Consider the following 27680-nt stretch of genomic DNA (forward strand, 5'->3'; position numbering starts at 1 on the left):
GAGTAGGAATGGGATGGGACTTCCTCCTTGGGGGTAAGGACTAGCTTGTCAGGGTCTGTGGAAAAAACTCAAAGTACTCTCAGAACAACTCTGGTAACATCCCATATGTGTACAGATGACTTGCAGGCTACTGACTGGTCTAATTGGTCTTGAAAGTCCACCAGTGGTTGGGATATTAAGTCTTTTGAAGAAATCATACACATACCTCAAAAAGGGGCCTGCTCTCTGCTAAAAGATGCAAAACTACATTGCAAGGATGAATACACCTCCTGTAGGAGTGGAATTGATGAATAAGCCTCTCTCATTACTATGATAAAGACTAGTATCATAGTGTGGTACATATCGATCCTAGTGAATATCCTGGCATAGAAAATCCCTGATCAATACAAAAGAAAGATGCTTTATATTCACTACTGCGGCCAGTTCCAGCTAAGTCAAGGGAACCAGTCTGTTCCATCTCCCTATCTCAATGCCATGCAGAGCTTGGAAGCCTTTAATTACTGGGACATCCGCTAGGAGGGAAATACAGCGGTACAGAAGTTCAGCAAATGCTTGGAGAGTGTTAGGGATAACTTTTTGATCTAGATGGTAGAAACACCAACTAGAGGGGAAGGAAGCTCAACTCGACTTGCAGCTCATAAACAGGGAGGAATTGGTTGAGAATGTGAACAAGAAAGGTAACTTGGGTGACAGCAACCATAAAATGATAGCGTTCAAGATCCTAAGGGAAGGAAGGGGAACAGCAGAATAAAAACACTGAACTTCAGGAAATCTTACTTTAACAAAACTCAGGAAACTGGTGGACAGGATGTCCTAGGAGGCAAGACCGTGGGAAAAAGGAGTCCAGGAGAGTTGGTTATATTTTAAGGAGGCCCTTTAATGGGTGCAGGAGAAAGGTATCCCAATGTAACAGAAGAATGGGAAGTGCAACGTAAGGCCTGCCTGCCTAGACAGCAATCTCGTCAACTGAGCTGAAACTCAAAAAAAGAATCCTATAAAAATTGGAAACCTGGTCATAGTACTAAGGAAGAGAATAAGAGTATTGCACAGGCATATAGGGGGAAAAGAAGAAAGGCCACGGCACAGTTTGTGATGCAGCTGGCGAGGCAAGGGATCTAGAAGGCAATAATAAGGGATTCTACAAGTATATCAAAGGTAAGAGGAAAACCAAAGAAACCACAGGTCCCTTACCGAATGTAAAAGGCAATTTGGTTATTAATGATGTAGAGAAAGCTGAACTACTTAATGCCTTTTTTTTTTAATTATTATTTTTCCCTTTATAAGGGCAACTACCAGGTGATGAGTTCGTAGGCAGCAAAGACAGGAAAGGAGACAAACAGCCCAGAGCAGTAGAATGGGTTAGGATTTATTTTAAAAAGACACTAGATGCTTTAAAGTCGGCAGGGCTAGATAGGCTGTACCCCAGGAATTGGATGAGGTAATTTGGGAGCCATTAGCTATATTCTTTGAGAACTCATGGAAGTCACAAATGATTGGAAAATGACAGAGTCCCCATTTTTAAGACAGAGAAGAAGGATCCTAGGAATTATGGACTAATCAACTTGACCTAGATACCTGGGAAGATCACAAAACACATTCTGAAGCACCTACAGGACAAAGGGATGATTTTAAGAACACCTGGCATGCATTCACCCAAAACAAATCATGCCTGGCCAACCTGATTTTCTTCTGTGACAAAGTAACAGGTTATTTGGATGGGGGAGAGAAGTAGGTATGATATATACTTCTACTTCACCAAGGCTTTTGACACTGGACATTCTCATTAATACACTAAGGAAATACCAACTAGATTAAAGTACTGAAAAATGGATACCTAACTGACTGGAACATCACACTCAATGCATAGTTATCAATAGCTCAATGTCTAGTTGGGGGGGGGGAGGTATCAAGTGGGGTTCCTCAGGGGTCTTTGTGCTTTGATATTTGACTCTGTTTGCTTTGAAACTAAAACTGTGATCTTAGTAATGACATGAAACACCAATGTCAGCAAAAGGTATTTCTTCAGTATCAACTTCGCCTTTTATGATCTTAAACAGTCTGCCAGGTTGACAGAACACTAACAGTGCAAAAATATTCTAAAAGATATTCCTAACGGACAAGTTAACTTCTAGGCCTGTGCAAATAGGGAAGTCTTCATCTCAGATTTGGTCGATTTGGAGGACAGTGATTCAATTCTGTGATTCAAATCACTGTCCCCATTCACAGAAAAGAAAATCATAGAAAAATAGGGTTGGAAGGGACCTCAGTAGGTCATGTAGTCCAATCCCCTGCTCAAAGCAGGACCACCCCTAACTATATGATCCCAGCCAAGGCTCTGTCTACCAGGATCCTGAAAACCTCCATGGATGGAAACTCTACTTCATGGATACCCTTAAGAGTGTTAGGTATAATTTGTTACACTAGCCTGGGAAAAGGGGAGTGCACAGTAGATCAACAGGCTAAGAGGCCACTGTGAAAAAACAAGACAAACAAAAAAACCCCTCAAGTTTTATCATTCTATAAACTTAATTCCTTGGTCTTTTGAGAACTACATACGAGGGGTGATCAAAAAGTTCTAAGACTTAGCCTTTATTTTTAAAAAATAGTGTACAAACAACATTTTTATGAGCTGTCCCCTTCAAAGTAATCTCCCCCAGATGATATTGGTTGTCCCAACCTTCCTGCCACTTTCGGAAGCAATGCTGGAAGTCTTCAACTGTGAGTTTTTTGAGTTCCACTTTCACATTCTTATGGATGGTTGGAATGTCATCAAATCTCCTTCCTTTCAGCTTCATTTTGATTTTTGGGAACAGAAGAAAAATCACATGAGGCAAGGTCAGGTGAATATGGAGGGTGGTATCACAAGAATGTTTTTTTCAGCCAAAAATTCTTGAATGGAGACAGCAGTGTGTGAAGGAGCATTGTCATGGTGCAGAAACCATCGACCATTTTCACACAGCTCGCAGAGGTTTCTTCTAACTTTATCCCTCAATCGAATCAAAACCTCTCTATAAAAGGCCTGATTGATTGTTTGACCACTCGGTACAAATTCCTGATGAACAATACCCCGAACATCAAGTCTTAGAACTTTTTGATCAAACCACATATGGTACCAGAAGTAGGGTGCAAAGAAAGATAGAAAAATAGGATTCCCAAATTAATTAAAGCTGTATAGCAATGCAGAAGAAAACTGTAAGAAATTTAAGCAGAGCTTCACCATATATTATGGCCAGTGGAGCTACAGGGAAAGAAATTCACTCAAGATATATACACACCCACACATGTATATATTTTAATATAGCATGCTCAGAAGCTCTGCCTCTTTATAATAGCCTACAACTGTCAGAAGCAGAACAGAAAACCTATGACACAGTAATAAATGATTTGAGGAATATGGTATACCTAAACAAAATGAAACCTTTGAACAGTATAATTTCCACGAGACAGCAGAAAGAATGTGAGACAATGAAGGACTCTGACAAAGACCTCAGACTGCTAAGCCAGGTATGCAACTTTGGAGACCTAAAAGAGCCCACGACCAGAGACCAAATAGTATTAGGTATAAGGGATAACTCAGGAAAAAGACTGGTAGGGAGCCTGAATTTAATTTGGAAAAGGAAGTTAGAATGTGCCAACTGGCTGAGATAACAAATGCCAGGCTGTAGACACTGGAGGAAAAGACAGAAGAAGCTGAACTAGACAGGATTACAAGACTGCAAAAACCTAAGGTAACATACAAACAATACAGAAAGGACCTCACTACAAAATAGGCAAGTGGAGGCCAAAGAGAATTGCTTGAAGAAACAATGGTCAGCTGCAAATGCTGAGGGGGTTACCACAAATCCATACAATGCCCTGCATTGGTAAACACTTGGTAAAGATTGGATCATTTTGCAAGAGTTTGCAAAAAGGAGCAGGATGCACCACACAAGAAACAGCAGGAGTATGATCTATGCAACTAGAAAGAGGAAGAATTCATCACGGGCACAATGTAAGAAGAATTTCACTCTTCTGAGTATTGGACAATTATCATGGACACCAATGGACTAATGGTAACTTAAATTAGATACGGGGGCACAGGTCAACGTGATACCAGAATAGGGCCGAATCAGAAATAGAGATTTGGCGCCGATTTGGAGATTCGGATCGGCCGGGGACAGGCAGGCACAGCAGGGCAGCTGCAGGTTCTCCTGTGACTCCTCTGGCTATGCCTGCCTCTCCCCAGGTGGGGGGAGCCGCGGGAAAAGCCCCCACGGCTGCCCTGCTTGGCCCCATCCCCTGCCATGGGGCAGCTGCCGCACAGGTGCCAAGCGGTTGTCGGGGGAGGAGATGATCCCTGCTGCTCCCCATTGCACGGGAGGGCTCTGCCATGAGCCCTCAGAGACCCTTATCGCTGCTGCTACAGCCAGTGAGTGCAGGCTTTTTAAAGTGCCAGGAGGCTGGGCTGGGCAGGGGATGGGGCTGGGCAGGACACCCATGACAGAAAAAAACAGGGCTGCACACGTGGCAGCAGCATGCACTGCCGAAAACTGAAGCCTGGCCAGCTAGAGCCACACTCCAGCTGCCAGCCAGGCTCCACATGCCAGATTGCTGCTGCTGGAGCCCCAGGAGGTCTCCAGGACCCCAGGTAAGGCTGCTGGGGCCAGCCCAGGTGCTTGCCGTGCGACACAGTCCGCGTACCCAACTATGTACCACTGCTATTTATCCCTGGGGAAATGCATGTGCACACTCATCTGGACATACCCAAGGAGGCAGCAATCACATTCATAGAGCCAAAGAGATGCTGCCAGTAAAGAAAAAGTTTGTTTCTTTGGTATGCACATGCACTTGCAGTGGGATTCATGCTTGGATATAAGCAAATAATGGTATATTTCTACATCTTACCATTAAATGCCCTGTAAAGAAAACCTAACTGATAAAGATACTTTGGAATTAATGTCAAATTTTAGTTTTCATCTCATATTCATTTCTTCTCAATTCCAAAGCTGGACTTAAACCCGACACAAACCTACTCAGACCCATCTAATGTACCTGACTATAACACTGAAGTTATTTACATTAAACTCTGAAACAAAAATAGATCAGTACAGAAAGGTAAAATAGAAAATCTGTTTAGTTACCTGGTTGGAATGTGTAACTATAAGGGTCCTTTGTTCAGGGAAATTATGATAGAGATTGGATATGATCTGCACAGCCACATCAGTTTTGCCTGTACCAGGTGGACCCACTACCTATAAAATGAAAACAGAATGTGTAAAGAACGTCACAATTCACTCCACTGGCCACTAATAACCAGTTGGGAAAATTAAAGAGTTATGGATAGGGCAGAAAAAAAACAGTTTGCCAAGAAGCATCTTTCTTTTGAAGGCAACACATCAACTTTGGAAGCTAAATTACAAGCACTGTCACTTAACAATGCAAAAGGTATTTCTTACCTGCCAACTGTAAAATGGATCAGTTATTATATACATGTCCATAGTAAAGAAGGACTTAGCCTCGTACTGTCCTTTGCAATAGGACCACACCTCATCATTCCCTAATTCTCCATTTTGAAATCCAAAGGCAACAAGCTTTGCAGAAGTTGAAAAAGGATGAAGAGGGCAGACCCATACATTAAGAACTAGTTCAATGGGGCCTGCCCTTTCAAACTTACACTAGGACCCTGAGAACTGTATCACTAGTTCTAGTGATAATAGCTGAGATTGATGAGACTGCACTGACTAACAAAAAGTTTTTATTCCTCAAATTAAGAGCTCTGAATCATAGAAGCATGACACTCCAAACTGCATACTGATTATTATAAATGCAGTACTCTGAATTTGGGCTTTTTATTCATGCACATTTTATGAGTCTATAATAATGTCCTTCAATTATCCATGTATGTAATACAGCTGCAGTATACACAAACATCACCATTCTTGAAGGACATATATTTAAAAGTAATTCAGTGATCCATCTGCTCAGATTCTTATACTTATAGCCATCCTCAATACCTTAATTTACTCTATTTATCTGAACTCAATGCAGTTGAGAAATACTACCTTTCAACTGAAGATAGATGATTTCAGGGATATTCTAGATCAAGTTTCTGACTAAATTCCATCCAGCGTAGAGACTGAACACTTATTTGTATTGAGGAGCCAATGAAATAACATTTTCCCATATATATGAAAACTAATGCCCTCTCAATTTAATGTATAAAATGCAACCTCGTATTCATATAAGGCGTTTCAACAAATTCTAAGTATTGTAGCCAAATGCATACTTACATCTTTTGAAAATAAGAAGCCCCAAATTGAGCAGATCAAGGTATGACAGAAATGTAAAATTAGTAGCCAAGTCATGCTCGTTGTGAATGACGCAAGCAGTCCTACTGATAGATTGGACCTCTCTCATGCAAAGACAGTGGGATCTTCTCCCTGGCATGTACATAATGCACTACACTAAAGCTCATGTTAATTTATGGCAGAATTGAGGTGATGTTATAGCCACGATGATCCAGAAAAAATGCAAGGCAAGGTGGGTGATATATTTTACTGAAACGACTGTAATTGGGAGGAATGTAGAAAAGCTTTTAGTGTGAACTACCCTTCCTCACTTCAGCATCTTATCTTATAATATTTGGAATGAAAACATAGGTCTGAGCTGGGAACAGATAGCCCAAACAATTATTAAAAATGCCTCATGGACCAAATCAAAACAAAACTGAAAGAGAACTGCCTTTAAAAAGAATATGACATTTAAAAATGACTTTTTTAATTAAAGCAGACTGCTCTTCAAAATGAAAGAAAAAGTATTTTCTATTGAAAATAAGTTACTAGAAAAATACCACCAAAGCCTGACTTTTCATATACTTACTATTTCTCTACTAATAGACTCTTGGAACTAAGTTTAAGCACTAGTAATTTATCCCTAAAAGTCCTCCAAGAGAAATGCAGATGGTGCTTCAAAATACATTGTATTTATATTGGGAAGTTATTCTTATTGATTCAAAGATCAAATGATATTAATTAACAACACATAGTACTTTATTGAAAAACAAGATTAAAACAAAGACCTACATCACCTAGAGTTCCCCTCCCTAGTATTTCATGCGTTGATTATATATTACAAAATAGGAATAAAGATTTTAATTTCCAATCTTCTTTCCTGCTGACAAGTTAGGAATACTGGTATGAAAGGAGACTCCTATACATAAGTGTTGGTATTCTTAGCCAAACACTGTAATTATTTAAAACCCAGCAGCAGTTCACATCAGTGGGGTTGTTTCAAAAAAGACATTATTAACTAAGTAATTTTTAATCACTTTTATCACTGGTACATTTTTACTGTGGCCCAAAACCTGTCTGACATGGAAAACGTGCCCTTTCATTTCAAGAGAAATGCTTGGGTATTGCAGATAAAATCCATCATTCAGAAGGTTCTGATAAATTTTACTGCAAAACAAACGAACTCCCAAAAGCTGGTCAACAAATCCTACAGCCTTTATTCATGAGCAGCTTCTTTGATTCCAATTCATCTATCCAGGTGAAGAACTACTGCAGACAGTCTTAACAAAACTTACATAAAGGAGGGGAAAAGCCAAAAGTCATTCATCTGCTAGAGATTGAGTGGAAAGTGATACATAAAAAGGAAAGTGGAAGGACTACAAAGAAATCACTGTGGTAAAAGGCCTAATTTCAAAAGCCAGGACACAAGTGCTGATACCTAGAGTCCTTCCTCCTTGTAAAACCATCATGAGTATCAAAAAATATTCTACTGAGTAATTATTTTATAGGATAGACCATACTTAATGAGGACACATATTTGAAGAGGCAGAAATGTATTTGTGAGCCTTGTAAAATACTGTTCAACAGTTTACACTGAAGCAAATAAATGGTGTTGGCTTTGATTTGCATCTTCTTTAGCTTTAAGGAGTTTAAACAAAAAACAAAAACAAAAAAACAAATCTACAAACATACAAAAGTGAAATCACCTTGGGCCTGAAACAAGGGTAAACACTGAAGTCAGAAAAAAAGTTGTTACCAATACTTCACAGAATCTGCCCTAAAATTAACCAGAGCATTAAACAAAAATATACAGTAAAACTTCTTAAATCATTATTATAATCCCTACCATAGTCAGCCCAGGTTGCATTCCTGCACGTATAGCCTCAATCTGAGTGTGGGTAAATGGAATAGTATTTCTGTAGCGAAACAAAATACATATCATAAAGACGCAGAATAATAATGCAAAATAATTCATATTACAAAAGGTAATAAGTTACATTTAAATGAAAATGCTATATATTCCTCCAAGAATATCTGTCCTCTGATTATTTATGCCAATTGACTCAGTCTTCGAATTATGTAAAGAAGACACATTCAAACTTATGACTTAAAACGTTTTTACCATACTCCCAGTTGTATAAGCCCAGTCAAAACAGATTCATAGATTCATAGATTAAGGGTCAGAAGGGACCTAGTAGATCTTCTAGCCCGACCCCCCGCCAGGGCGGGAGAACAACAAAAAACCCCAAAAAGAGAAACGGGACTCAAACGAGTCCAGCCAGGTAGGCATCCAGCCTCTTGTAGTTGTAGTTTAAAATTAAACATGAATAAGTCCTTTTGAAGTCAATGAGACTACTCCCACACTTAAAATTAAGCGTATACCAAGCACTTTACTAGATCAGGTCTTTAATCATTAGGTACTCTAAGCGTATCAGGAAGTACAATTGATAAAGCATTAAGGTAAGGTAAATTGCTGTACTGGAGTACTATAGTTGTTTATTTCAGCAAAATAATGTTTGAAGGCAAGAAACAACGTAAATTAATTATTACAAATCCCCACCCCAGATACAATTTTTAAAAGTGGGAAACATCCAACTAGTTAGCGACAATTGTTTGTGCTTGTAAACTGGAGGAATAATATACCAAGCTGCAGGTGAAATCATGTTCTAGAACTGCTCGGTTCCAATGCCTTTGCCTTGGGCTAGCTTTATTAACAAAGGAAAAATGCTTCGGCATTTCACCTCAATTCTTATCTTCAAAATGACCCAGCTCTCTCCAAATTAGAATTTTCTCCCAGGTGGCTTCTGTCTCCTTATGGCATCTCTTTCCTCAGGCCTGCTGTCTGTTAGGTCCCTGGCAGACATCACACTTAAGGCATAATTAGGCTGTTAATCCATCTTTAGAAGTAACCAAGCCACCTGTTCAGGGAATTAATGGCACCACAAAAGGGAAACCAGCCACAAAAATATTACACAAAAAATGTGTAATATTTTTGCAGCTGGTTTTCATTGGGCCTTAAACTGAACGTGCAGCAGGGTTAGGAACACGCCAGGGTCTTCAATTATCCCTGGTGTGGTCCCAGCCAACAATCAACTGATCAGAGCCCTGGTGTGGCCCTGATCCTGCTGAGGATTACCTGACCATTATCCAGCTCCAGGGACCACACAGGGAGCCTGTTTGAGTCCTGGTGTGGTCCCAGAGATAGCTGAAAATGAGGTGATTGTCAGAAACCCAGCTTTCAACTCACCATGCAAGGGGAGCCCAATAAGACATGATCTCCCTGCACCAGCAAGCACAATGTGATTGGGATCTGATCCCCAATCTCAAAATCACACATCCTGCCATTTATCTGTGACATGGCAGCAGGCATGATTGTTGGGATTGTGGACTTGATTCCACCACACCTTTAATTTAAAGATCTGTCAGTAACCTTAGAAGTGATGTTTCTTCCTAAGCCTTTACTTGAGCCTAGATCTGTTTTCTCTTCTACCTAGATGCAAGAAACCTTGTATGCATGTCCCTGTAGGAGTTGTGGCTAGGGACAGGTACAATACTACCAACTACATATTCAACTTTTAATGGTCTCTAGGCCTTTTCAGGCTTGAATTTTCTTATCTTCAGTCTTATTTGTTTATGTAAAAGAAATAAACATTCTACATAATGTTAAAAAAAACCTTTGATTATCCTTTTATTCATAGCTTACTAGTTTACCATTTACAGTAAACATTTTAGTTAAAAATCAATATTGAGCAGGAGCACATAATACTAAACTGACTTTTCTACACTGTATATGCAATGACCAAATATCAGGACCCGTATTTCCATCATACTTTGATACGCCTAGTTGTAGTTTTTTCAGTAAATACTGTTACACTAAATCTTTGCTCTAAACGTTTAGTTTATATGTGAAATAGAAATATTTCTTCTATATGTAAAAGGGAGAATATAACCGCATAACCAAATGAAAATTATAACTCAGTTACGGATTGTTCCACGTTAGTACAGGCAAAATTACAAGACTATTACCGTTTTGGCTGGTTATATGGATATGGTCCCCTGTTAGGAATAATATGAGGTTCAACAACTAAGGTTTTAGCTTCTTCAGTTTTATCTTCATTCCCATCCTCCTCTTTCCTCTTCTTTCCTTTGCCACCTCTTACTGGGAAAGTTATCCTGAAACATATGTTTGTGATATATGCTTCAATTCATTCAGAAGGAAATATAATTGTCTTTGAAAATTTGTATTAAATGTCTCTAGAATAACATAACATGTATGTCACACTAACCCTGAAGACAGGAAAACAATTCAGGAGAGATAAGGTGCAAATTAATGATGAGGAAAAGAACATAAAGGACTGCCTGAAGATGTTGGCTTTGAGGCATAACATAGACAAGATTAAAGACAAAGCAGTATATCTGGCAAATAAGTGTTCTAGACATCGTGGATGGGATAAGGTAGAGCATGGGTGTCAAACTTATGGCTTGTGAGGAGCCTGCAAAGCAGTGTAGTCTGTCCCATAAGGCACCCAAAGGTGCCAGGAATTTGAGAGTGGGAAACACAGGGAGGGGGCACACCACCAAAATCCAGGACACAGAGTCCTGCTGGGGATGTCTGTCAGCTGCTGTGGGAAAGCTACAGCCTTAGATATGGCCCATGGGGTGGGGGGTGACACCGCTGACATAAAGAGTTCAAGAAGGAAGACTACAAAACAGGAAGGTGAGTTTGGAACAACAAGGGCAACAGAAAGGAAAAAGAGAAATTAGGAGAGAGGCAGATGGAAACAAGTTATGACAACTACCACTATACAGACAGAAGTAACACTGGCTGTCCTGTTTGCGCTAAAAGCGCGAATTTATCACCAATTTTACACATTCCCTTTTCAGATCATCTCCATCATTTTTAATGACCTCACGATCCGGAGACTCTGTATTTCCAAATCTATTTCATATTGCATTACAAGATCACACAGAGAAGGTTTTATCACATCACTAAGTATGCTTTAGTAAATTTAATAGGGGAAAAAAATTAAAATGAAGGGATTTCTTTTTTGTGGCAAGGGCTATCCAAATCAAATGCGACATCTGTGATAAAATAATATGCCTTTAGCCTCTCTCTGTATGAAGAATACATCTGTAACTAGCCGTGAAGTTAATCTGTTAAGGACCAGGAATATTTAACAGTTGTTTCCTATTAAAACAAAGGTTTCAAAACATCCTGAAATTTACTGGGAGGAACCTACATATTCATCATGCACATCACTGCGTAGTTGTATATACTAGCTTCTCGCAAAGAGATCATCCCTGTGTTATACCAGGGCACCTAATCCCCCTTCCCACAACTTTGCTTCTTATTTTATACTTCAGTTCTTTGAGCCATGGACTACTTATTTGTTGTATTGCATAATCGTGTCCATAGGCACTATCAGAGTAGTGATTATGGTGTAGCATTGGTGCCTTCTTCCAGGTTACACACTCACTATGAAATGTCCATGAACAGATCATTCCTCTCACTTGTACCATGACCAGAATGGATTGAAAAATTTGCAGTATCTTTTCATCAGAATTTTGTCCCTCACAGAAATGGTTCTATTTTGATGAACTTTTGAGGGAAAACAGGCAGGATTCCCACAGTTCACCCACCTGCCTCCTCACTGGTCTACCTGGCAAGGTCCAGGGAGCCTGAGGTCCAGGGTCTGAGACTCCAGAGGAGACCCTCTGGACCCTATCAGTCAAGTCTCATAAGTTCATCACTGCTATCCAGTGGTGAAGGATGAAGAAGTGAAGAATCATTATCAGCTTCGGTTAACAGTTGTCAGGTATATCCTTTTACTTATGTTATTTATTTATTTTTTACAATACCTTTTAGGATTTCAGCTACCCCTGCCTTTTTAGTTTTTGGCTTCTTGTCTCATTCACTATGAAAAGTTTGCTCAAACCCAAGTTTCATTAAATTACTCTAGCCATACCATATAAGAAAATTAACTAATTCCTGGTAACCAAGCTGCAAGCCACCTAGAAGTAGATGCTACTTTGTATGTAACAAACATTGATGTGCATATCGTATATGCACACCAAAAAACATATATTATATATATCCATTCAACACCCCCACGTGCGCACACCTACATGTGCACACACACAAACTGTGTATATACTTGATTAGAGCCCCAACTATTCATGGTGTTATCTTTTGTGGACTAGCATCTACTTCTGTCAGGGACAACATTTTCATATACATTTAAATGGATTCTCCTAACCTTCGTTACGGCCTATATTTTCCACTGTAACACACATATTACAATACTGATAGAAACTTCTTGGGCAAAAGAGTATACTTCATTCACTGAACTAAGCTGATTATACTTTAGTTTTATAGGACCAATTTCATTGATTAGTTTTGACAGATTCACTAAAGAACGAGCTGTTAAAGACCGTCTCTGAAACCAAATGTGTCACCTGAAAGGCGGTATCTGCAGAGCCGGATTGTCAACTGTTACTTTAATATTATAGCCAGGAAAACTAGCCTTTAAATGATCAATGGAGAGAAATGTGTCATTAAAATCCAGAGATGCAATCTGATTTGGCATTTTTGAATAATGAGCGCTGCTTGGGTCTCCATATCCTAGGATAATATCATGCAGCCAATGAGGAACCACACAATCTGTGTTCATCAGATTCCTAATAGTCTCCAGAACAGCCTGAAAGTTAGAAAACAGAAAAATCAAATCAGTAAAAGTGACATATTTATTAATGGAATGAATTACTGTGCATTTCAAAGGCACTATGCCTCTAATGACAGGTGTTTGGGCAGACAGAAACAGTTGCTATATTCACTCATTACACTGTTCTGCTTAAGTAGTGATGGTTTGTTAAACAGTCTAACTACTGCACTATCCAATTAGTAAGAGTCAATTTAACCCAAATCAAACAACAGGCTGCATTTCCCGAACACCAAACAACATTATCAATTAAGCTACCAGAAAAATATCTAAGCATTGCTTAGTAAATTTACTGATAAAACCACTTTTTCACTTAACAATACAGAGAAACGATACTGTATCAACAGAAAGGCAAGTGATGCCTTGTTCTGCCTCAGGCATCATCAGCAGAACTGGCAGTTAAGTCTTAGTTCAGAATACGTGCAGTGGGTGATGATGTTGGGAGCAAAAATACACACAAGTTATTTTGAGGTACATGCTGTAAGCCAGCAACAAATAGCGAATGTGTAATAGAGTGGCCTGTCCCCTGAAGAGAAGGCAGCTAGCCTGGCTGATGGGCTGCAGTGGGAAGGCTAATGAAGACATGGCTTGCTGGGAATCGAAAACCCCAGCAGGCAGAACCAGAGAAAGAACAGAGACTTCACGGCTACAAGGAGAGCAAGCCTGTGGGAGGAAGGCTGAAGCCACAACAGACCACTCTTAGTGTTCAGGACAATAAGGTTTTTCATTTACTTGCTTAATTTTGTCAAAAGATTCAGTATTACTGGGGCATGCTGAGAGATACTCTAGGCCACAGGAGTCAGCAGGTTTAAAGACAGCATATTACCGAGGCTTAAGAAATGCTCTGCGAAGGGGCAAAAGCCTGGCTGAAAAGGCTCTGAGGCGGCAACCTGCTACAGAAAGCAAGAGTGGATTACTTTTACAATGAAAACTGAGTTTTAAATGAAACTGTCATCACAGCCCTAATCAAGCTCTCTTTGCTAGATGCTCACAAAGCTGCTGTGTTTGGGCTGCACATACTAGATTCATGTCCTCTTAAGCTTTTGTGTGTCTGAACCACACCCAGACATTACCTTTTAACTTCCTAGATACAACCTTGGGTACAAATTCCTTGTTTAAAACCTCCTTCTGAAAGCAAAACCTTTCGATCTAACTGCCTAGGCTGGGGCAGGCAACCCTCGGCACAGGTGCCAAGGGGCATGCAAAGGCATTCAGTGGGGAAGGGACTGGGGCTACGCTGCCACAACAAAAATCAAGCCCCTCATGGCTCCCCTACCATCCACCCCTGATATGCAAGATATTACAAATCAAGGTTGCAGGTGCTTTTGGCACCCTGACCAAAAACAGTGCCAATCACTGGCCCATGCCCTGAGACTCAGACTCTCTTGCTTAAGCAAAACCTTTCCCAGAGCTTCCGCTTTGTAGACACTGTTTACCTCAAGGGTTGATAGTCAAAATGACCAGTAAACCAGACACAGGCTTTGAAAGAAGCATTTCTAAAACAAGTAATCTTTACTGTACATACCACCAATGGTACTCAGACCTAGTTAACATCCACCTACATGCCATTCCCTGCTTCAATTCCTTGTACACTCGAATGTGTGTGTGCGCACACACACGCACATTTCTTTTTTTTTACACTGGGTCGCAGTCCTCTAGGCCAGGCATCAGCAACCAATGGCCTGTGATCTGGATCCAGCCTGCACTACACTGTATTGTAGTCTGGAGATTTCCTGTGCTGCATTATAACCAGGTATAAGACACAACAGTGGCAGTGGCTTGCCACCATAAAATGTTGCTGATCCTTGCTCTAGGTCGAGGGTATCCAGCATCCCACGGAGTTTCTCTCTCTTGCAGCTAGTTTTCTTCAGTCTTAGCTGATCTGACCCTCAGGAACTCCTGCCTTTCTCCAAAGGCCTGTCCCCTTTTTTGCTCTCCCCTAACCCACCCAGACTCAAGGACTGGTGGTCCCCAGCATGATCTGGGGACCACCTGCATGATCCAGGGACTACAGGGCAGACCCTACAATGAGAGACTGCGGGACCTGAACCTGTTCAGCCTTCACAAGAGAAGGCTGAGCAGGGACCTGGTGACTATCTATAAACTCACTAGGGGGGACCAGAAGGGTTTGGGAGAGACCTTGTTTCCCCTAGTGCCCCCTGGCATAACAAGGAATAACAGTCACAAGTTGTTGGAGAGTAGGTTTAGATTAGACATTCGTAAGAACTACTTCACTGTCAGGGCGGCTAGGATCTGGAACCAACTTGCAAGGGAAGTGGTGCTGGCTCCTGCCCTGGGAGTCTTTAAGAGAAGGCTTGATGCCTACCTGGCTTGGATCATTTGAGCCCAGTTTTTTCTCCTGCCCTGGCAGGGGGTCAGACTTGAAGATCTACAAGGTCCCTTCCAACCCTACTTCTATGATTTTATGACTGTACAACTACCTCATCCCCTTGTTCAGTGTGGATTTGATTTATATCAAATTGATTGATCATGCTTCAAACCATGACTTAAAATCACTGGTCAGGAAGACTTGATTTAATCATTGTTTTCTACAAAAAGTGCATTCTTGTTGTCTGATATAACTTTAATACATAGCATTTACAACTCTGAGACAGATGTGGGTTTCATTTTTAAAAGGTACACACTATTCATTTTAAAGCAGTGATTTTTTTTTTTTTTTCAGATTAATTTTGCAGCTACATCAGAAAACTGAATTATGATTTGGTTATTTTATTTAACAAAGCTAACTGAAACAGATACTTTGAAGTCACTGGTAGGTGAATTAATCTCCAAGTCACTAGATTAATTATGGATACTTGAGGGATATTTTTGCCACGCTGTATTAGGAGGACATCAAATGAGCACTGCAGCAATAAGTTATTAGCTTGGGGGCTTTCTTCACTTTTTTCTAGATTACTTCTCATCTTTGATTTCTTCTCTCTTCTATGGCCTGGCAAGTCTGCTTCCCTTCTACCATACCATTCCCTCACTAGATTTCAAAACAATGAAGATGCTATACTCAGAACCTTATCCTTCAAGACTTCGAGTATTCTGCTCAAAATGTTTCTCTTTTGTTTCTACTGCCCCTCCCCCTTTATATTTATCTCCAGACTCCTCCCCCTTGCCCAGATCTACTCCACCCCAATAACTCTCTATGCATTTAACTTCTTGAAACTTTGCACTTTCAGAGAGAAGTAAGGGCTTCACTCTGTGTACACAAACTTGCAGAAAAGAGGGCTGATGGGTAGGTAATCAGGTCTGTTACCTCATCTCCATATACTGCTGTTAACAAGGATGGTATCTCTGGAGACACAAATCCAAAGTTTGAGAACTGAAACTAAGCATCACAGAGATGCTTAATGGAATCTTCTAGACTGAGCACTAAGTCCCACTGGGTTTTATTTAATCTTTACTAATCTATAAAGGAATCTCTGCAAATTCTATCAGATTGCACCCCTAAAATAGTCCATGGCCTGCTGTGACCTATTTATAGAACTTTTCTAAAAAGATTACATGAATATATTGTCTCAAATAGTTTTCATTTAAAATGTGTTAAAGCTCAAAGATGTCATCATGGACTAGGGATTATAACTTCTAATCATACACTATCTATATATATATATTTTTTAAAAGCATCTTAAAAAATAAAAAAAATACAATGAACTAAAATTTTTTTTTTTAAATTATTGATTTTTATCCACCCTGCCCTTGTGCCCTTTCCTAGAGAAATTCTATTTGGAGGTGCACCAATACAACAGTCCGATATTGGACTGGTACTGATATAAAGAAAATCGACGGCATTACAAATTGGCTTTTCATTGCTCCTCTTCTAAGGGTAAAATTTGGTGATTGGTAATGAAGAAATTTTACCCTATGGTCATGTTGATATAGACTATGAGGGATTTTGCCTTCCTCTGTAGTGAGGCACATGGCCTTACTTGAATCTGTTCAGGGTACTTTAACAAACCTTGCAGCAGCAGGACATTGACCACCACTGTTGCTTTGCTCTACCTGTGTCAGGGTAGGATGCTATGTATTGTAGTTGTGTTACACTGTTGCCTATGTAGTTAGTAATAGATTACACAAGGATTTGTACGGGATGGTTTGGAGAGGGGTGATCCTGCCTCAGACAGAGGGTTGGACTAGATGACCTTTAGGGGTTCCTTCCAGCTATACCTTCTTTATGATTTTTTTTTTTTTTTTTTTTTTTTTTAAACTTTTATGCACTTTTACACTCAACATTCCTTAAATGCAATTAATGAATTTTCTAGGATTTTAACAAGAAAAATGGTAAAATAAAAGACTGCTGCTATATTCAGTTATTCCCAGATAGCACTAGATTGTCCTGAACTGACCAACGTGCAAAGTCATTACTTTATATCAAACGCACACCTGTGTCCTATGGGGAAAGGCAAAAAGGATCCTGTGTCTTATTCCTCATGTAACTTCACAGAACACATTACAAAGACCCCCTATTAAAATTTAAATTTTACTCAGCTTTGGATTGCTTGAATATAAATACATCTAACAGATTTCTTTGGAAATACCCAACTAACAGAATCAAAAGTCAGTCAGCAATGACCTACTTTTCAACAGGATGGTCTTTAAACAACAACTTTCTGGTTTTATTTTTTGCTTAGTCAGACTTTCAAATATCCAGTTTATAATAAGAACTAATCTTCAAACTACCAAGGAGCAGCAGTAGCCAGTTAGCTGTTATTGAGCTTATACAACATTAAGGTCCCCTCCTCTAGATGTTCAGGTAAAGGTGTGATATAATCTGATGCACAATCCACACAATTGCACCCCCTGCCACGCCACCCACAGCAAGAGGCATGATTGTGGGATCCAGCATCAGATGGATCCAGCACCAAACATCCTTGCCAGTGCAGGACTGTGATCCTGGGCTCTCCCTGCACTGACATACTAGTACCAAGCTCCCACAGCTGCGAGTCCTGCAGCTGACCAGACTCCCAGTCTCAGCACCCAAGGGATGGTGCTGTGCCTGGGAGTCCTGTCAGCAGCGAAAACTTCCAGCTGCAGCAATGTATGGTGTAGCTGTGGGGGCATACCTTGCTATACATGCAAATTAAAGCTGGATAGAAACCAGCCATAAAAGTTATTACATCTTTTCCAGCTCTAACTCGATAGTTGGTTGGACTGTTTTAAGATGTGTTAGTTAATATGCACATATAACTGGTCTAAATTAACTGCACAATTAACTAGGTAACTGCATAACACATGTAACATATGGCAGAGGCCTACTAAGTGATCTTACAAACTATAGATCCTTAAGAATTCTCTCTCCCTTTTGCTCTACACAAAAGTAACCTTAAAAGAAGACAGAAAAAAATGAGGTATGACCAAATAGGTATTATGGAGCTTCCAGCAATTTGTACTAGTGGCTCAGTTGCTGAAAGTTAGATTTAAAACAGTTTCCATTAGCATAAAATTATCATGAAGTATGCCCAAAAGTTAAAGGCTGCTAATCTGAATGTTTTTTAGACAGAAGATTTATTTTAAGGCCCATCTAAAAATTTGAAACAGTGTAACAGGAGTAACATGAAATGATCAAGCTCCCTGAAAAACTCTATACTAAAACTGTTATCTCAAATGAAATGCTGATAAAAATGCAGGTATAGCTACTCAGGATAAGCAGCAATACATAACTAATTAATTCATAGCACTCATTATAATATTATCTAAAGAGAAAAAAAATTGCATCGTCTGTTCTTTTGCCAAGACTGTAGAACATAAAAGAACACTGAACAAAAGCATTTAGAGACATAACAGGGTAAAATGCTCTTATTCTAATGCAAGATGAAAAATCAATGCTGTGCTTTAAATTTGAAAACATCTGGATTACTCAAAATTTAGCGGTCCCTGATCCTAATGACTTTCAAAATACAAACTCTTGTTAGCTACTGAAGACTCTAAATAATATCAAGTGTATGGGGGCTCCTTTAGTAATTCTACAAAGAATACCAACAACAATGAATTAATAATTAAACTATGCATGACAATAACTGTTCCTATGCTGATGTGGACAGAAAAGAGTATTGTCCTCATCCCCACCTTCCTCCAATCACAAAACAAAATTACTTGATTTAGTTACTGCATCTCCCCATGTGGGCCCCATCAAACAAGTAAGAAGCTATTCTACAAGAAGTGCAATTTGTTCCAGGAAGAGATGCATTGCTATACCCACTCAATAAATGGACATAATGCATGTCTACCTTTCTGAGACTGCAAAAGAATTTAAAATGAGGATGCAGAACAGATACAGAGAAGAGAAAGGAGAGGAGCCCATAAAAATGTGTACTGTTTTCAGACTATTTTTCTCTAAATGCACTCTCTCTGTGACCACAATATTTATCATCAGAAACCTGTTTGCAACTAGTCTTTAGGTAAATGTAAATATGTGCACAGAAAAGCTCTGAAGTCTGAGAAAGATTACTTATTAAATTGCTTATCAAACTAATTAAATGAGAAGCAACAAGCAACATACCAATTAAGAGAAACACTAAAACATGACGCTACTTAAAGAAGCAAAAACATAAAACTTAAAAATATCCCGTGTCTACTGAATTTGTTGAATGCTGATGTTTGCTCCTATGTTATTCTCTTAGTGGAGCCAATGTGCATTACTACGTTTTGTGAATTGTAGCTTTAGATTAAAAAAATCTTAAAAATGTAGCAGGATAAGCAGTAATACACAACTAAACAATTCACAGCACTCGTTATAATATTATCTAAAGAGATAATCTTGTTCAAACTTAAACCTGCCAAGATGTCTCAAGTGACAGCTGAAAACAAATCTCTAACTGTCCAAACTGTGTATGTTTAAGGACTTTATTTCCAAATAAAGGTCTTCAAAGATTTTGTTTTAATGATAGTAGTTTATTGGAGAAATTAAATCCAACCATTTTTTGTCCACTGAAAAAGGTCACCCTCAGTAAAAATCAAGCCTGTAGGTTTCAAGAACTGTTAACGCATTTGGATAACTATTATCCTAAAGAATAACTGTATGGTGACTTACCTTAAAGTTGTTCTCTTTTGGCTTTCTCCTCATGATTATATTAAATGTCTCATAGACATCTTCTGTTCTATTTTGAATTGTATTTGTCATGTCCTGCTGATACTGATTAGGATCTAGAAACACTCTGTAAGTTCTAGAGTCTCCTTTAAGTCTTGGTTTGGGTTCAGGCCCTGAAAAAGAAATGGGAATCAGATAAAAGAAAGAAATCATGCTGAAAGCAAATTAAGAGTAAATCAGCATTGAATTGGATAAATTCATAGTGTGCAGATGATTTCTGTGAATCTTTAGAAGACATCACAATTAGTTTACTGGCATGCTTTCACATTATGTCTAAAAATGTTTTACAAACACGTCCATTTTATTTTAACGGAAAGAAAACACTGTGGACTATGGAACTATAATGATTTATACCATCTGAAAAAAATGCCTCATTTTTTCCAAAGACATACACAAAGGATTTTTTGAGCATGGTAATATTTTTTTAAATTATTAATAATGTTAATATTGTAGTATTTTTCAGTTAAAACATGAGAGAAGTCATTAGCTACCTCTCAAAATAAATACTTTGTCTATCAAAAAAAACAATAAAGCATCATCCTACCTTCTTCAATGACGCGGCCTTTATCATCCAACATGCCTTGGATTTCACATCCCCTGACATACACTAGGCCAATTTGCTCCACAAAGGGTCGCCTTCGATCAAATTTTGTGCCATAAGGTTGTGTGGGACGAACCGTAATCAAAAAACAAACGTCATGTTTACGGAGACCTGATTGAAAATACAGTACTTGGTTTATTCACTAATATTTGCTGCGTTGGTTCATTTACAAGCAACTGGAATATTATAAAACAGGAAACCCCTGCCCCCGCTTTTTGACTTTCAAGTAAGATCAGGAGTGACATCTGTTCAGTATTTAGAGCATGCTGTTTTAAGGCATGTGCCTTACTTACAGAGGGTCCAGAATCAGTTGTCTTTTCTACTTACTGGAATAATCCTTAGCTTATGCAGAATTATATAAAAAGACACTCATAAAATACTATAAAAATAAGGGAAAAAATGGGGTGATGTGATGCAGTAAATTCTCCTGCTAGACCCTGATTCAGCAGAATGCTTAAGGGATTTATTTAATTTAAAGCCCATTAGTATACTTCGGCTACTGAGACTACTCACATACTTAAAATTTAGGCACATGTGTGCCTTGCTAAATCAGGAGCAAAATAAGAATCCCTGCCCTTCATTCTTATTGGCAGCTGCTGATCTCTGTGATCTTATGACCTTCCCAATATAAATGTTAACAAATATGTATGTTAATCCCAGAGATGAACTATTTTCTTATTTTGCAATTTAAACAGCCGTGCAGCCATGGGGCTACAGACATTAAGAATAATAACTAATGTGGAAGTTTAATACAGCTCCCTGTAAGACAGATGTATATTTACATTTAAATACATTAACATTTACAATTCCTTGTTAATCATCAAATAATTTAATTAATAGAATTAATAATTACATAAACAAAACACTACAGCTACAAACACCGCTAGGATTATAAACTTCCCATAAATGTACTTTAAAGTTTCTATGGACACATTATATTCATATAATTGTTATTTTTACTTAATCACAAACTGTGGGACAAGTGGGAAAAGATCAAGAATGATGGAAATCTAACTACTACAAAACTACTCCAGACCAGACCAGACTAGACTGTCAGGTAATCAGCAAATAACTGTATTTAAAAGTTCAAATAAAAAATGTAAATCTGACTTTCTGGCAAGATACCACTTAATAAAGAGGACAGGAAAAAAAGAGGAAGCAACTATAGGATCAGCACACTTTTATATTAGTTAGCATTAGAGAACTTCCTAAAGAGTATGAAAAGATTAAGCCTAGGGAAATGGGGGACATGAGAGAAAGGTTTGAACTATAACAACATTCTCTCAACATTCAAAATGGGCTCGTGGTACCCCCCTGAAAACTATCTATTTTTTGCACAACTTTCTGCATATAAGCAATATCAAACATTCTACATATATGTCCAACATCCAGCTTTTTGGACAATACCTTGGCTCATATTCTGATTATTGTGTACATACTTGCTGTTGGCTTTCTATTCCATACAAGAATTCCTACCCTTTTTTCTCCATTTGACATCAATTGCCCTAATATGGAAATATTACTACTACTACAAAAAAACTGTTACATAACCAAACCTGAGTTGAGACTTAAAATCCTATCAATCACAATCTAAAAGTTATTTTTATTGCTATACACAAACAACTCTACTGCATGGTCCAATTTCACATACGTGCTTCATGACAGCCTTTACAGATAAACACATTATCCAACTCCAGCACATTCAACAGGTGTCTCCAGAATAGGAATATCTGTGCAGCTTGCCAACAAGGTCAACTCAGGTTTATTTCCCCAAGCAACAAATTGTTGCCTATAAACTCTACTGGGAAATATACGATATATGATGCTGCATTCAGGAATTGCCAATATTCAAAAGGCCTGGTCTGAGAAAAACAGATTTTAAGTCAAAACATACCCTTCAAATTTATTATAAAATAAAGCAGATGTGTTCTACAGTTGATAATGGGGCACCAATAGTATGTGCAACATCCTTCCAACTTTTTGTCTGATCTCTTCTTGTTAGCAGGCAGAGCATTGCCCTTATTACACAAATTGAGTTCCATCATAACTTAAATGGTATGTGTAACTGAAATATTCAGCACCTTGACTTTGCTTCAGTGACATATCCAATTGAGCAGCTGTCATGTCAACAATCCCGCAAGTCTTATTTATGGAGTGCTTTGGTCATCTCTATTGGTAAGATTTATTAATAAATTATGGACTCGCCAATTTTAACTTGTCAAAGTATCTCAAATACAAAGGCATTCTTTAAAATGAAAATAAAAGGCAGATATTTAAAATTCCCAGGAGTGGCAGACACATTATGGTAATTATCCAAACAACAATACAATATTGAGATAGGCGAGAGGTCAGAAAGCTATGGCATGCAGACCAGATTTGGCTTGCTAAATGATTTATCTGGGCTTCACCAGGCAGACAATGAATAGCATTTCAGCACTGGATCCATTCAGCTGCATTTTGGTAGTGGGGGGTTCCTGTAGTGTTTGGGTCACATACATAGGTAACAGCTAAGAGGGAAGCACCAGCCCACCTCAGATTGAGCTATGTTATTTCAACCCTGCCACACAAGAACTGTTGCCAACCCTTAATACGGGCAAATTTGCTTTGGAGATAATGGCAAAGAGCCTATCCAAATCAGTAGGCCTGCGGCCTCAAAAATAACTTATTTACAATTTCAACTGTATTTACCCAAATCCAAGATGACCCTGAATTTAAGATGACCCCCAACAGATTCTACACATGGAAAATTTATAAATTTGCTATAGTTTTCTATGAATCAAATCTAATTATTGAAGGATTGCCTTAAATTCATCCCACAACCACTGAAGAAGGGAAAAATAACAGGGGACAGGCAACAGAAGAAGCAATAAGAGGCAGGCAACTTGTCCCCTGCCTCTTACTACCTACCTCCCCCTTTGGGCCTGGTCCTTGCAGCCTGTTAAATGGTCAAAAAAAAAAAAAAACCCTTGTTCTGGAGCCGAGTAAATATAGTACACCTCTGTAAAAGCCATCATTTTCTTGTTGCAAATTTGCAGTCACCCAACGTTCAGGCCCAAAGAAGTATTGCACCACTGGAACAATTTTTATAGCCTGATCTACCACCTACTCAGCTAGAAAACATGTACAGTCTTAATAGTGGTTCATATGGTAGTTCTGCTAGTTGGATAAACAACACACTAACATGCTAAGGGGAATGGGTAGTTTCTGCATAGGAGGAAACACATTAACTGTGTTCTTTCAAAAGCAACCCTTTAAAGTGAGAGACTAATGTAGTGGATGAAAGCATGAAACTGTAGCTGGCACATCTTTGTAGAGTTTAAGAAGGTGCCAAATTGGTTAAGACATATTAATGGTCCAGAATATAAAAGATTAAAAGGCTGATGAGGAAGAGATCCTTTTGTCCTGCCTAGGTAGAGAGCAGCTTTCATTTCATATTTTCCATTTTGTTTAATATAACCCATACTTATTCAGTATGGCTCTCTTTAGAAGTTCAGCTACTTAGACTTTACCTAAACTAGTGCATTATCCAACACGTTGCACCTTTAAATCCTAGACAAGGCAAAATTTATAGTGTTGGGTATGCTACTGACTCTGAGTAAACAGAGCAGGTCTTTTAGTTCAGGTACTATAGTTTTACACTTAAATCCTGGATTCAAATCTCAATTGCTGACCCCTCACAGGGCAGTTTTACAGATCAAAAAATTGTTGATGCAAATCTCAACTGTTCACGCATCCCAGGGCAGTTTTATTGACATTTTCATGTTTTATGTTATGGATACCTACTAATTAATGATAATTTACATTACTGAAAACTTCATAATGATTTAGATTGATGGAAAGTGCAAACAGAGGACCTCATAATGGCTGTCAGCCTGCCATAAAAAAATGGGATATTTCCAACATGTGGAATGGATCACAGTATAAAAGAATACGTACAAACTGCCCAACTCCATTATTGAGAACATCACTCACCTAATGTAGTCATTTAAACATTAGTCACCAACCAGAACTTTTTTTCTGAGTATTAGGAGGAAAGTTTGTAGCAATTATGTCATAACTACCTTCAAGGCTAGGGTTCATGGTTTTAGACTGCATGAGAATTTAAAACAGGACAAGACACAAGAGGAAGCTCTCTGAGCTGGGAAAGAGTATAGTAGCAGTTCTGAAGCTCCTGTTAAAACTAAACTCTATAACCCAGGCCTAACCCTGGTATAGCTACTGCTATAGAAATAAAACAGGACAAGGATATTCAACACTGTACAGATATTATGAGAGCACTATATTTATTTCAAATACTGATACTTAAGATCAAATTGAAAAGTGCTTTATTGCTGAAAAAAAAACAAGTACCTTCCCATTCATCTTTGATGTTATCTCTGACATTTAAATTGATTGTAACATCTGCTCTCACTCGCATAGGCCAGTTTTCACCAATGTTGGGCTTTGCCACTTCTACGACAGTAAACGAGACAATGGGTTGTGCCATCCTTGCCCATCCACCGAACACAACACCTCCATATTCCGACAGCCTAAAAAGTAACATTACATTAGAGCCATTATTCAGTCAAACATTCTGATTTTTTTTAAACTGCTTTATTTTAAATATCAAAATCTGCTCCTGTTATTAAAAGATAAAAAACAGAATATCAGAATTTGAGGTCACTAAAGTAATTTTGGTGCATCCTGTAAACAAGAACCAAAACATAATAACACAAATGTACTTTTTAGTTGCATATTCTTCTAGTCTTGTCAGGATACTGGTAAACTCTGAACTGATGTCTTAAAAAACAAAATCACCCAAGCAGAAAGAAACTACTACAAATGGAAAAGCTACAGGGTATGAAACAGATACCATTCCATACAAAGCTGTAGTTGATTCATGAAGGAAACAAGACAATGATGACATCCAAGTAATATTTTCGCAAGCACTGACCACTGTCATAACAAAGTCGGTGATGATGTTTTTATAGACCTTATGGGAATACAGTTCTATCAATACCAAGTGTTTTTCCAAATCCAACATATAACTGTCGATAATTTGCATAATATTAAGAACAATTCCAACGTAGTGAAATTTTGTTATTAGCAACTAACAAAAATATTATCACGATGTGTCTAGAAATACTTTTCAAAATACAGTGGTCAAAAACTCTTACAAGTATATCCTCCTACAGGACCAAACCATATTTTCATAACATAATTAAAAGAATCTTACACACAAAACTGGTGCAACAAAATATTTTATAACACATACACTATATAATATTCCTGTTGTATATCATATAGCCAGATCAGCCAGTTACTACTGGGGTGACTTTTTTTTTTTAAATTTTAACACACAACACCAATTACTTATTTTCAAAAAACTGGCGGTGTTTCATTTGTTTTAACCAAAATTACCAAGGTTTCATCCTGCTGACACTATCCTCAATGTCCTGTCTGATCTCGTAAGTAGACTCTAAGCGGAAAAGATTGAAGTTCCGTAGCAGGTAGTCATGAAGAGTCAAAAACTGTAAATTCAGTTTCGGAAGAGCGAGACAACCTACAAGACAGAGAGGCATTAGAAGGATTAGAATTTTCTTTCTTTTAACCCAACAAATGTACTGGTTTTATTTAGTCACAAATACCACATGCAACTCCATTACTGAGCTAACGTCACAGCAAAGAAAAAAAATTTTTTAAATAAAAGACACACTGTACAGAACAGGTATAAGCCCTTTTTTTTAGTTTCTTAACTGATCTAGCTATACTATTTTACTCCTGTTGATGGAATATCAGCACACAACTATAGCGCTTAAAATAAACGGCACTTATCTTTGCACTGTTGTAGCAAATTATCCACAATTTAATTTTTTCACCAGAAGCAATCATAATACCAATGATAAATGATACAATGATAATGAAATCACTGAAACCTTGAATCACTACACCCAAACTACAATTTACCATGAGACAAAAGAGCATGAGACTTTACCATATGCCAAAAGCACTTAGGCAACTGCCTATGTGTGAATGCTTTTATCCCCGTAAATACCATAAGGTAAACCACTATGGCTTAACCTCTTTTGCTGAAGCTAAGCCCGTATCTTTGCTCTGAGCCAGCAGGCTCCATGCACACTGCAGCCTGGGACACTGAGCACAGCCCCAAGCCAGGGGCTCACGGCTGTCATGGGGGCTGGGCTGGGGCCATGCTCAGTGTCCCAGGCTAGAACAGGGATGGAGCCTACAGGCACAGAGCAGAAGCTGGGATGGAAGCAAGGAGAGCATAGATTGGGAGAAGGGGGGCAGACAGGGGACAGTGATGGCCGGGAGGCAGTCACAAGCACAGGGCAATGACCTCCCCCTACCACCTGCCTCCCCCCTGCAGTGGTGGGAGGGGTGAATTAGATTAGATTCTATATATGGAAAATTAGAACAAATTTATGGTCATCTGAACTTTTGTTTTTTATGCTGAGCATCTGCCACAGGACATGGACAAGCATACACAAGGAAAAGCTTCAAAAGGGGAGGGGTAAGTCTGCTGATACTTGGCCACACCACAGGATCCTATAGGGATAGAAGTAAGCTAAATCACTACAAATGTGACCCTGGATGAAGCAAGGTTAAAGCTGGAGCAATTTTGGTTAACTTGTATTGCTACTGGCTCATACACATGTAAGTCAGTGAAACAGCTGCTGTCCACTCCCCAGCAGCAGCCTCCCTCTCCTTATGAAGCCATTCCAAGGATACATTTACCCCTCAGAAAAAAAGTGAAGTCAACAAAAGTGACTAATCTGCTGCTAGAAAAAAATAAGTTTGCTTTGCCCATATTTAAACAAAGAAGTTCTGGTAGTCTCTGGAGCAAGAATTTGAAATAGACTCCCCTCAGAAGTGGTGAAAGCACCTACTCTGGACACATTCAAAAGGGAGGAAGGAGAACCTGGGAAACTATAGGCCAGTTAGTCTTACCTTGATCCTGGGTAAGCTTTTTGAGAGAATTATTCTGGCACATATCC

The 27680-nt window shown here is 38.8% G+C and overlaps 1 protein-coding gene across 1 annotated transcript in view; it reads right to left on the bottom strand.

The window, feature by feature from the left end:
* Positions 1-27680, bottom strand: part of AQR (aquarius intron-binding spliceosomal factor) — a 110168-nt gene that overhangs the window by 43525 nt on the left and 38963 nt on the right. Inside the window, exons 16-23 of the mRNA XM_019518940.1 lie at positions 26086-26227; positions 25036-25214; positions 20629-20796; positions 20028-20197; positions 12726-12967; positions 10296-10442; positions 8116-8185; positions 5121-5231 (exon numbers count right to left, since the gene is read on the bottom strand). Of these exons, the coding sequence (XP_019374485.1) occupies positions 5121-5231; positions 8116-8185; positions 10296-10442; positions 12726-12967; positions 20028-20197; positions 20629-20796; positions 25036-25214; positions 26086-26227 (1229 nt within the window). The remainder of the gene's footprint in view (positions 1-5120; positions 5232-8115; positions 8186-10295; positions 10443-12725; positions 12968-20027; positions 20198-20628; positions 20797-25035; positions 25215-26085; positions 26228-27680) is intronic.

Source organism: Gavialis gangeticus, unplaced genomic scaffold, assembly GCF_001723915.1.
Source record: "Gavialis gangeticus isolate Ggan-Ray unplaced genomic scaffold, GavGan_comp1, whole genome shotgun sequence".
Taxonomy (NCBI): domain Eukaryota; kingdom Metazoa; phylum Chordata; order Crocodylia; family Gavialidae; genus Gavialis; species Gavialis gangeticus.